The 12,994-nt window shown below is 32.0% G+C and overlaps 1 protein-coding gene across 1 annotated transcript in view; it reads right to left on the bottom strand.

Moving 5' to 3' along the window:
• Window positions 1–12,994, bottom strand: part of LOC143227488 (uncharacterized) — a 457,070-nt gene that overhangs the window by 271,612 nt on the left and 172,464 nt on the right. The window contains 7 exon segments of the mRNA XM_076458930.1: window positions 5,204–5,387; window positions 5,934–6,125; window positions 6,924–7,046; window positions 7,484–7,630; window positions 9,216–9,392; window positions 10,738–10,926; window positions 12,375–12,500. Of these exon segments, the coding sequence (XP_076315045.1) occupies window positions 5,204–5,387; window positions 5,934–6,125; window positions 6,924–7,046; window positions 7,484–7,630; window positions 9,216–9,392; window positions 10,738–10,926; window positions 12,375–12,500 (1,138 nt within the window).

Genomic DNA, 12,994 nt, shown 5'->3' with positions numbered 1-12,994 from the left:
TGACATGCTCACATGACACACATGTGACTCCCTCTATACTCCTCTGTTGAACTCTCACTTTTAAGTTTGGCAAAAGACGTGGGTACTGGAATAAAGTGGGAAATATGAGAGGTGATAAGTACCAATGAACAGTGCATTTTCAATACAGGAAAATTACAACTATCAATACTGTACGTAACTTCACTCACAAAATCAGTTAGAATCCTACATTGAACAGGAGGAGGAACAGGTGTGAGGGAATAGAGGATCAGATCCAAAGACCTAATGAGGAAAACCACACTTTTGAAACAGGTATACTCTTTGGCCCATTGTGAAATGTGAATAAGATAAGGGCAGTAAAGGAGAGGAGCACATCTAAGTGGGAGAGAGCTGTACCATTGTTCCAAACCATATCAAATAAATATAACTTAATCCCATGAATAGAAAAGTGGGTAAAACAATGAATGTGTCCTCAAGTGTAGAGTGGATAGGGTGAAAAAGATCATACTTGGTGAGTCCACTATATCCAAAATCCATGCTGCTGGGAATTGACATCTGCAAGGGGTAGGATAAGGATCATGCCACCTTCAAAACAAACCTAAGAGACCAGAGGACTGAAAAGCATGTTATCTTCCAGGTATATAACAAGTACTGTTACTGAGCTATCAATCCAGGGACCCAAAATCTAGTATCAAAAATATGACTATCACATGCAATCAATTCCCCCAACCAGAACTTACTGGAACTGTCCAAAAGGTAATAACATCCCCATATTAAAATACAGCAACAGAGAGCCAAAGGACAAAACCATAACAGCTGCATGTACATTGTCTGTGACCAACAACATGCAGAAAATGAAGGAAAGAAGACAGACAACCTGATATGTGTGTAAGAACTTATGTTGATTGGTTCTACTCTAAATCCAAAATACACCTGCAGAGTGCAAGCAGATATGTAGAGGTAGGATGAAGGCTACCAATTAAAAGGGTAAACTGCATTTTTTTTTTAAGATGCATCACTTTTTTGTAATTTTATATCACAAAGACAAGGACCTTATGTCATCTACACCTACAGAACACTACTTCCCTACTTTGCACTGATTGGTTATAGACATTTTTGTGTGAAACCCATCCAAAAAGGTATTTCCATGATCGACCACCCCAGTAGCTTAGAACTGAAAAGTGGTAAGATTCCCACACTCCACTAAAAGAAAGAAAGGTGAAAAGGTAGTGGAGAGTTAGAAGAAATGTCATCACCTGTGACAGTGCAATAGGTAACCATGAAACCCTATTTTGGTAAGCAGATAATACTGAACTATTCATTAGAAGCATGGCAAAAATGGGCAGCAGTCCTCTTCTGCTTTACCCATGCAGTCCGTGGGTGGTATGGTCCAGGACATGCATGCTTATGAAGCAAGATATTGCAAGGTTATTTACCTACAAGCAAGTTTGTGGAACACCCTATTTCTATGGTAAGCACTATGAAGCCCTAGAATATGAGACATAAGTCAACATGACTGTACAATGAGGATTTCAAATTAAAGAAAACTTGGTCAGGCACCACTTTGTGATAGAACAAGATCCATATAATGATGAATGAAGAAAAGGCCCTTGAGAAGAAAAGAAGTTGAATAGAAACTTACCAGTCAGAGTCACACCAAATCCTGAAGAACAGCAACAAGTGGAAGATGAAAATACAATGAAAAAGAAATCACAATATCAAGGAGAAAATGAAAGACAAATATACTGGGCATAGGCCACACACTTGATCATAGAATTTCTTCCAATAAACAATAAAAACAAGAAGCAAAGGTGAGATGTCTGAGGGGAAGACAACCAGAATAAATTCCAGGAGAAAGAAAAAAAAGGAGGAACAAGCCAATCTGATAAAAATTTGGCCCCAATTAATAAGAGTTGAAGGTGAAAGATCACAAAGGGAATAATATTGCCAGGAAATAGAGTCAGAAATAGGTACCACAGTAAGTAGCCATATGGGTAATATAACAACAAACAGCCCTAACCAGACACAGAAGCCGATTAAGATCTGGTCAAAAGGGTAAAGATGAGAAATGGAATGAAAAGAAATAGATAAAAAGAAGCAGCTACCCTCCCAATCCACAGAGGTCTTTGGGAGTAAAAAATAATCTGAATAAAGAAGAAGGTAAGTAGAGTGGTAAATTGTATGTGAAATGTCAATAGCAAACTAATTTGGCTTTCCACATCTATAGGCTAAGAGGAAAGGGAAAATTGAAACATGGAACACAAAGAAAGAGGTTCAAATGGAGGTAAATTGAGGAAACAGAGTACCACAATAACATCCCAATCTGGAAGGGTAGGTCAACTGGGAAGGTGAAGCATCCAGAAGAAATGCACAAGCATAGTAAGGATAGGTAAACTGAAAACTCCAGAGTATTGGAAAAAATGAAAGATATGGGGTAAGGCTGCCCAATAACCCCTAGAAGTAAGAAATTCTACCATCCAAGCAACAGTAAGTTGGTCAGCAGGAAGTCCCAGAGTTGTAGACCAACTATGGAATATCTTCTCTGTTTGCTGATACACCTCATGGAAGAAGGATGTATGGAATCAGCTAAAAAGAAAGTGACTTGATGGGAGAAGACAGATCTCCTCATTAAGGACCCAATAAAAACCACGTATGAAGATGCACATAGCAACTGAGGTTAACAAAGGAGGAAGGGAGACAACAGAAAAGATGTAGGAGGAGCACATAGCAGGTGCTGTAACTGCAGAAATCATGCATGGCTGAGCTGGCCAATAAGGAGCAATCAGAAGGACTTGATAGGGAGTGGTGTGGATGAGAGAGATAACTCAATGAGTCTATTGTATAAGTGGATAAACATGTGGGACAAATCTTGGTTGGAGGCACAAACTACCAGAGCCTGAGGATGAGGGACTGGCAACCAAAATAGATGTAACTTCTGATTGAGGTTTGTAGCAAATGTATCAATCAATTGGAAAGTTCCCTGAAAACAAGGGGATCTAAGGACCACTCCACTGTCTATGTCCAGTTTGGGTGGGAAAGATTATCAGCAACAAGATTGAAAGAACCCAACAAATAATACTCCACAAGATGAATGTATTGCATGTGGGCACAGTATAAGAGATCCAATGTCCAAAAAAACAGACCCCTCAACTGGGTGTCCCCCTAGTGGTTGAAATGTGCCACCACTGTAAAACTGTCTGAATGAACTATTACCAGAGAAGTTTGGATAAGAAGAAGGAAGTAATTCAATGTTTGACGTACAGATAGAAGTTCAAGAACATTAATGTACAAAGTACTTTCATCTACAAACTAATAGCCTGAAGCATCCTGGTGATTGACCCATGCACCACAGCATGCAGATCTGGACTGGTGTACGTGTCTCATCCAACCACCAAAGTAGATCATCATGCAGAGTAAGAGGAAGGGTAATGGAATTAAAAAGAGTATCTCACGTAAGATTCAACTGATTGTGAAGAGCTGAACAAAGGGATTTTGAATGGGCACAACTAAGAGGAACCAGTGATGTCAGTGCAGACTAGATCCACAAAAAAGAAATAACCTAGTAAGCAGTAAATGATGAAACTGAGAGAGTGTAACAAACCAACAGTTCCATAGAATGTCTTAAAGGAGGAAGCTGGATCTAACTGATACAAGTGTCAGAAAGGGCCTCCAAAAGGATTAAATATTGAACATGGCTGAAAAAAAAAGACTTCTTCAGTTTGAATTACCAGCCCACTTAAGCAGCCAAATGAAAGGAGCTGCTGAGTATGGCTGGCCAACTTCAATTTGGAATGAGAAAAAAGCCAGTAGTCCATGTAATAGTAAAAATTCAACCGTAGAACACAGAGTTGTCGAGTAAATGCTTATACTACCCAACAGATAAATATAAGGGACTGAAGCAAGCCTGAAGGACCTTTAAAATGATACCCCCACCCCTGAGATGGATAAACGGAAGATAAAGACTAGACCAAAGTGATATATGTATATGGAGATAAGCATTGGCAACATCCATTTTGGTCATCTATAAACTCAGAAGAAATGCTCATCTCAGGGTGAGGAAAGACTTCTGATAAACCTGGGCAGCTAACTGAAGTGATTGAGATGAAATAAATCTATGATCAGCCTCAAGTCCCCAGTTTTCTTGGGAACAACAAGTATCAGGAATAAAAACCTGCTTGATGGCCTGCTGAGATAACAATTTGATGCAAATTGATCAGCTTGAACCTGTATATTAGAAAAGAAAAAAACAAAAAGGGGTGGGAAGATTGGTTATGTAATAAAGAAAGATGTGACTTATAAGAAAAAGGAGAAAGAGGTAAACCATCACATACTTGAGAAACAAAATCCAAGAAGACTTTGTTAAGTCTAACTGATTTCTCAAATTGGAGGATACGAAGGTACAACAAAATCAGGAGGCAGAAACAGACAATCCAAGTCACCATCAGTCTGAACAGGCTCAGCCTGTTTGGGAGGAACTGGGGTGAGATCCAAAGAAAAAGGTTGGCCCACAAAACATTTGATCTCCTGATGGATAAACATGGATAAATGCACCATTGGACTGACCACACCTGAGGGCTGAAAGAAAACACTAGTTGTCACTGCAACCCCCAGATTTGGTAACATGAATTTCATAATTCATAGTGAAGAGTCCACTAATATCAAGCAATGAAAAAGTGTAATGCAACTAGAACTAATTGATAATTTTTAAGTTAAGAAACTGTCTCAATAAAAATTAAATATATTAAAGAAAATAACTTCATGGGGAATCTTAAAAAGATGAATCCTGAGAAAACCAGAAGCATGTCCAAATACAAGTGTTGCCAAATGAGAATTAATAGTTTAATAAAGGAGTATAGAGGGAATTATATGGAGAAGTAATACACGATGATTTGCATGAGAGATAAGCTGAAATGTTTCAATTCCAATAAAGGAGCAAAAAAAACTTGTGGCACGTGTAACTAAAAAATTCGGATATAGAGGGCAGCACTAAACGAAAATAGAGAATTTTGTGAGGAAGATCAGTACCATATCAAAATATGTGTGTGTGTGTGTGTTTGGTAACATCTTCATCTGTTATCTTTATTATGCAGATTTTTCATTGATGTAATTTGTGCTCATAAATTTCTGCTAATATTACTTCTTCAGGTTTAATGAATATTCTTAGTTTAATAACACAGAAATCAACTTGATGTAAATATAACACATTTATCTATAGAGTTCTAACCATAAAGCTGTGTGGCTAATGTTGATATTTTACGTAGTCTTTCATCTTGCTTGACTTCTCCAGGTTTAAGGAAATTTCTTACTTCATCAAGAAGGTTGTTAGCATCATTCGGTGACTTACAGCTTGTAGACTTACGAGCAATAGAGACTAAAATTGTGCTTCCCTCTTTGAACCATTCATCGGCCTACAGTCAAACACGTTTGCATAACTGGTGTTAACATAGTAAAAGCACTGAACTACATATACATTTCGATTTTTTTTTTCTGATATGAAATTAATGAAACTTTCTAATCATTTAGTTTTTAAAAACATTTACTTTATGGCAGTGATCAGAAATATTCATCAGATCAGCTGGGAAAAATTTCTTATACTTACTACAAAATCTTTTAAATTGTCTATTACAGAAAAATTCCAAAATAAGACTTAGCTTAGCAGTATAGGATTAGAGTAAGTCATTCATAAAGTAAACTGATATAAGTAAATATAAAGCAAACTTCCACTTTCAAAATGTTCACAAAGATATTTTGATTTTTAGTTTTACATTATATGATTTTTTAACCTCTTTATAGAAAAGATCACTCCTGAAATAATCTATGCCTAAGTTTTTACTTGTCTTTCTACATGAAATTAATTTGAAGTTTAAAAATTAACAGAATAAGTTCATTTCAATTATTTGCATTTTAAAAAACAAAATCTCCAGATGTTTAAATGAGTGGAAGTAACAGCTCACCTCTTCTATCAAACTGAAGTACTCTATGGATAGATCAATGAGACGACGATTTTCGCCAATATTCATATGAAATGTTGACCACTTGTTTTGAAGTGAATGAATTTCTGTTTTAATGTGACTTGACTCAGCATGCTGATCAATAAGCATTTTCTCAGCTGTACTGATGAAAGTTTGTATTCGCTTCTCCAGAAGCTGTTCAGTGTTACCAAAATTAACAACTTCAAAAATTTGAAACATAAAAAATAGGTTATATCTCTCTTAAACTAGAAAATATGTTTTTTTATTTATCCACTCCATTAATCATGATATCTAAACATTTTTGTTCATCTAAAAATGTAGAAAGTACATCTAGAGCAACTTTGCTGAAATAGTTAAGTTTTAAAAATTAGCAACATAAAAATTAAAACTTCATTTAAAACAAATTCAGCACAAAATTCACTTTTAAATTTATGTTTTATTCAAATTGTTCATGAGAATCATAAAAAACAAACATCATGATTTTCTTTGTTTTGCCAATATTTAGTAGCATTATTTCATCATTCCAGGAGAACTAGTCCATTTCTTAAAATATACAACCCATGATAATAAGTTATGTTGTCAGTATATTTAAAGCTTATAAAACAAATTATATTTTTAACATATTTCCAAATGATACAATATTTAATTTTTAATAATTAATTGTTAATAAAATACTATATCTTATAACTGCTTGGTAATATTAACAAAATTAAAAACAGCTTAATCTTTAAGACAAACATAGTAATTAAACATCATAGAAAAACTGAAAAGCTTTCTGTTTGTCAGCTAATAAAAATTACTTTATTAGTACTTTAAATTGGAAAGTACACTACTACCTCTGTTTAATAAAAATGTGAATCCCAGGGAAAATGTCACAATCATTATATTAAACCAAGGATCAAAAATCAAGGCTTAAAGTGCATGGTATTTATGTTATCTTTGGAAAGGGAGAGAGAAAACATGTTATGTTACCTCAATTGTCTTTTCAAATTGTACAAATGCCTGGGAAGTTGCATTAGCTCCAGGTAATGACTCCCCATAGTTTCCACGCATGTCTTCCAAGTGCTTGCTTAGTTCAGATAACTGGTAGTTAATCTAAGGTTAAAAAAACAAACTGTTTGTTTAGAGGTTAATATAATTTCAGTGTTACTAAGGTACATAAACTAATAATTATCCAAAAAAATTTCAAATATTTGTGATGGCAAGCACAACACATTCTACTAACTCAGTTTCTTATAAATGCATACATGTAATCAAATACTTTTGTTATGGAGAAAAATTGTAGTAAAAATACTAAAAATATTTTACACATTTATAACTGTATAAAATACAAATTATTCACTAAAAATATTACTTTAATAAACAAAAAATAATATTAAAATAAAAGTAATAACTTTTATCAAAAATTTTAACCTCATTGTTATCTTTATTTCTAATTCACATGGTTTTAGAGAAATTAATAGGTGCTACAAGATGTTTCATTACTACACATAATTTACAAATTTGATGAAACAAGTGCTTCCTAATCTTACCTGTTGTAGATCTCTATTAAATAAACAAAACTGATACTGCTGCTCAAGTTTCCTTTTATGCTCTTCCCAAGCCGTTTCAAAATGTTTTTTACGTCCATCTACCATCTTTATTTTTTCTGTGTCTTTTGGTGCAACATGTAATGGTTCCTACAAAAAAAAAAAAGTACAAAATTTTATATTAATCCAAAGCATAATTTGTTCCCCCCCCTGTATTTCCCTTTTTAAAACGTTGGCTCCCACTGGTGGGTCATGATAGTCTTCCAGTAAGACCCACATAACCCACCAGTGAGTTGTGGTATATTTTCTTTTTTTAAAAGGCCACTTATTGGCTGGGACACAATAACTATATATACACTCTTTCTAAAAAAGTAATTGCAAAATGACTCGTGGGACCCTGAAGTGTATCAGCAAAATAGGCTTGGGACCCAACATGATAACAAATAAGTTACAAGTTAATAAAAATACTCCCAAAAAATTATTCTTTTAAGAGCAAATATTTGGCAATGACATGTAACTTTGTAAAGAGAACAATTATGTAGTTTTAAAGAAATCAACAATATAACTTCAAATGATAACAAACATTAAGCAGAAAATTCAAAATTTTGCAAAAAGAAAACATTAATCATGAAGATGTTTTGGCATTGTTTAAAGGTTTAAAAATTGTAGTAAATTTATTTGTTTTTTCATTTTGGATTGATTTGTTTTGTTTTGAATTTTATACAAAGCTACTTGAGGGCTATCTGCACTAGCTGTCCGTAATTTTGCAGTGTAAGACTAGAGGGAAGGCAGCTAGTCATCACCACCTACTGCCAACTCTTGGACTACTCTTTTACCAATGATTAGTGGGATTGGCTATAACATTATAGCACCCCTACAGATGAAAGGGTGATATGTTAGGTGTGACATGAATTTGATCCCACAACATCCACATTGCAAGTTGAGTTCCTTAACCACCTGGCCATGTCAGGACAAAGAGTTGTTACAAAAATATATTTGAAGATGACAGTTTTTAATTAATTTTAACCCACAAGTTAGAAACCAAATTAATTTCGGTAAGTGAAAAATATTGTAGTAAGTAAAAAATACTGAACCATTGTACATTTTTTATTTGGCATTGTGCAACATACCAACTGCTTAATGATGACAAAACATTTATTTTCACCAAAGTTAAATGAATATGTAATCTGTGACATCTAGGCCTAATATATTCTTTTTCTTGCCATACTTTCTGCTGTAGATTGCAGTTTTGCCCATTCAAGGTTCATTAGCACAGCCTGAGTCAGCAAATCAAAGAAATTCAAAAGGTCTCTTATAATGGTATATAATATTTATGGAATTATTAAGTCCTTTTAACTAACCATTTAGTGACATAAATTAATTTAGGTATGTGAGCAATATTACAGCATTGTGCAAAATTTATTAGTAGATATTATACAACAGTTACTTCATGATTATATTACAGAATTATATTTCATTACATCTTAAGCTCATTTACTTGAAAAAAGTTTAAAATATAAGCACTAAAAGAAGTTACTTATAAATAAATATTTTAACTCTTCTTTTTTTTTTAATATAAAAATTTAGTCTTAATTCAAAATTGTCGTTTACAACTTATTTCAATGTTGAACTTACTTTTTAAAACCAGTAAATAACAGTTTCAAGTACTGCAGCTATGAAGAAAGTTAAACACTTCAATCAGTTAGTAAATAATCAAAAGTTACTGAAAACCCACCACTTGAGAGATCTTATTGATTACTTGCTGAGCTTCATTGGCAGTAAACTTGAAAAGTTCAAGAATTGTTGGTTTACTGGCATCATGTTCTCTCATCATTCTCTCCATTTCATCCAGACCACTAGGCAAAACTGCAGTAACATACTGCACTTCTTGCTTCTCCACCAACTTCTCCAGCTAGTTAGTAAAAATAAAGGAGGTTATATTAATGGCATTTGTTTCACAAATGTTAGACATTTATGTTCTTTCCCAAATCACTGCTTGTTTTTAATTTATAAGAAAAAAATTCTTCAAACAGCAGTGATTTTATCCAGGAGTATTTATATAAAACTAGCTTATGAATGTATTAACAACTATAAACTTTCTCTTACATGTATTTTTTACTATTCTCACATAAAACTGTATGTTGTCTAATTGCAAATTCACAGAAAGTACAAGTTTTATTAAATATCTTTAAAATACATATATACATAATACATGATACAATATTAATTATAATAAAATTAACCCTTTTACCTTGGGCTCAAGCAATTTGCAGAAATCAAGCAGAAATAACTCTCACATAAAACTGTATGTTGTCTAATTGCAAATTCACAGAAAGTACAAGTTTTATTAAATATCTTTAAAATACATATATACATAATACATGATACAATATTAATTATAATAAAATTAACCCTTTTACCTTGGGCTCAAGCAATTTGCAGAAATCAAGCAGAAATAACTCAGAGATTTTTTAAAATATCCTCTCAAAAGTTGGCAAGATTTTGTTAAATTTTATAAGTATTTTGTAAACAAATTGATATTATTATAATTAAGGGTTTTTACTAAAAAATATGTTTTCTATTATAATCACTTGCACTCAAACTATTAACAAGTTGAGTGCAAGGTATTTTTTAAGTATAAAAACACTTTTATTCAAAGTTTTCATATTTTATTTGCATAATGTCTAGAACCTCCTAAAAATTATCAAATGTTTTTTAAGGTAAATGTTTATATTTTATTTTTTCATTTTCTCTATTGTATCACTAACTTTAGCTATTATAATCAATACATAATGCAATGAAATAATTAAAATTGAGAAACAGAAAAAATACATTTTAACCTTTTGTAGAATATCTTTTAAGAAATAACAGAAATAAAAGAATCAAACTTAGAAGAAACAGAACTTGATTTAAAACAAACATTATAATATTAATTTTATTCACATACATAGATAGTGTAGGTGTTTAATTGAATTTTGAATGTGATACAGTGACATCCAAAGAAAAGCCTATAAAGGGGTATCCATTACAAAATGGTTAAGGGAACTCAACCTTAGAAATTTCCAAAATTATATCTATCAAATATAAACAGAAATTTAATACATATTGCATATATAAACAGCAAGAGACATTTTATACATATCAACAAACTTTAAACATACAATGTTCCATGTATCATAATAAAGTTTTTCAGAAGCACGGCCAATATAAACTTTGTACCATCATAATCTGAAATGAGTAATTACTGTAACGCTTACCTCTACAAAATTGTGAAAAAGTGTGACCATCATTGTTAGCAAGACATGAAACTCTGCAATCTTATTATTAAGTTCCTGATGTAACTTAGTGAACTGATTCACAAGACTATCTTTCTGGTTCTGAAAACTTGGTGAGACTTGGATTGTTTCTGCTGTCTTTAATCTCATCTCTACTTCCATAAGAACTCTCTATTAATCAAAATAAAATTACTACTATAGAATGTTTTAAATATAAAAGTAACACACACAGCACATGCAAGTTTAACAAGTATATTATTAGACAGTTTAAGAGCAGAAAAAGTTTAAAATTGATAATTCTAGTAAATGCTCTTTTTAATACTAAAATCAAATATAATGCTCATAACACTAATACCTAAAAAGACCAAAAGACTAAAGTTAGATAATAATTTCCAATTAAAAATTTAAAAAATATCATTGTGCTGCTTTAAATATTATTCAGTTAATATTCTTCATATTAACAATTACCCACAACTCAGTCCAAATTTTTGTTAAATATAAAAGACTGTTTAGTGTAAGCATTATTAATTTATTTTCCGAGTTAATATTTCATGACTGTGTAGTTTTTTTCATAACAAGAAATTTGAAAGCAGACAATTATTGGAAGTTGTAAGTTATTGTTATCAAGTCTACAGAGATTTCTAGAATATTTCAGTAAAAAATATAAATAGTAATGGCCACAAGAGAGATTAGAGAGTGGTAAAAAGTCAAAAGTAAAGCTAAGTGAAAGTGTTTTCTACCATTTTCCTGACCAAAACTAAGTTAACCATCAAAGGAGCAAATAACTTAAGGCATAATATGTTAAAGTGAGACTAAACATTTTCCAAGATTTTAAAGAATAATTTACATTGTCAAAGGGTGTTGTTCTAAAGCAGTTGAACCTGCCTGCATGGACTGTGACAAAAACCAGACGATTCTTTGGAATTAGGCCTAAATATGTAAAAGTAGGCAAGTATTGGATGTTCAGCATACAACTGAGGTAACCCATAAGCAAGAGTAAATGAATTATACACTGATACTAATAAATGAAAACAGAGAAAAATAGTTGAGCTTGTGAACTGAATTCTGACACAATTGAATTAATTCAAGTGGATTTTTGACAAGAAGAGAATTGTACAGTAATTAAGATACAACTATGATATACAAAGTGCAAATAATTTTTGTACATACATATAAGTTGTTTTGAATACATACTGCTTGTTTAAAATCATACAGTTAAATTGTTTTGAGTACTTACACAAATTATTTACACTTTGTATATCATAGTTGTATCTTAAATACTGTTCATTTATCATCAAATTTATTGTCAATAAGTCACAGAAATCTACTGTAGAAGGATTCTTTGCCCAACATACCCATACATGAGTGTGTGTTTATACACACACACACACACTCTCTCTCTCTCATATACTTTTAAATATGTTTTTGACTGTTCTATTTTGCACATATAGAAACATATTAGTTGTGTGTGCTGAGAAATTCTCAAACTAGCATTACAAACAGCATCTTGCTTGTAAAATAACACTAAGCTAAAAGAATAAAAGAAAAAAAAAACAAAAACAGGAGAATTTCCAATGAATAAAACTTTGTTTACTGGAAGGTTATATCATAATTCTGACCTTTGCTGTCGGAACAGATATTGTCTGATATTTCTCCAGATATTCAGCTATCGTTTCAGCATTGTTCAATTCTCGAGGAATAATGGGATACAGCTTTTCTTGCATATCCTTTGCTGACTCAATTGTCTTTGAATAAAAATGTACAATTAAATATTGAAAAACATTTTACCAAAGTACACATAACAACTGGATATTATATCTTCTGGTACAACTAACACAGGTTTACTAGAGATTTTCCAATCAAACTTAATCTTTGTAAACTTATCACTAAAAAACATCAAAATACAAGGAATATTGTTGCATATTCCATATTCTTTCACATTTTCAAATCCTGATTTTAAGACACAAACTTTTTGAAATTCTTATTCCACAAGAAATATTTTTAATATTTTAACTAAAATTTTAACAGAAATTCAATACACTTTTCTTAATTGGATACTTCATGAAACATTGGCCTGGTTTCCAGATATTTGATAATTAAAGATAATTAATTTGTTGGCCTAGTAGTATATCTTTTTTTGGACTAATTTTAAATATGCATACTACTAACATAAAGATAACAAGAACATTTAACCAAATTTTATAAATGCATACATTATACAAAGATATACATTTATTTT

This window comes from Tachypleus tridentatus, chromosome 9 (assembly GCF_004210375.1).
Source record: "Tachypleus tridentatus isolate NWPU-2018 chromosome 9, ASM421037v1, whole genome shotgun sequence".
Classification (NCBI taxonomy): domain Eukaryota; kingdom Metazoa; phylum Arthropoda; class Merostomata; order Xiphosura; family Limulidae; genus Tachypleus; species Tachypleus tridentatus.
This window is presented reverse-complemented; position numbering and strand designations above follow the sequence as displayed.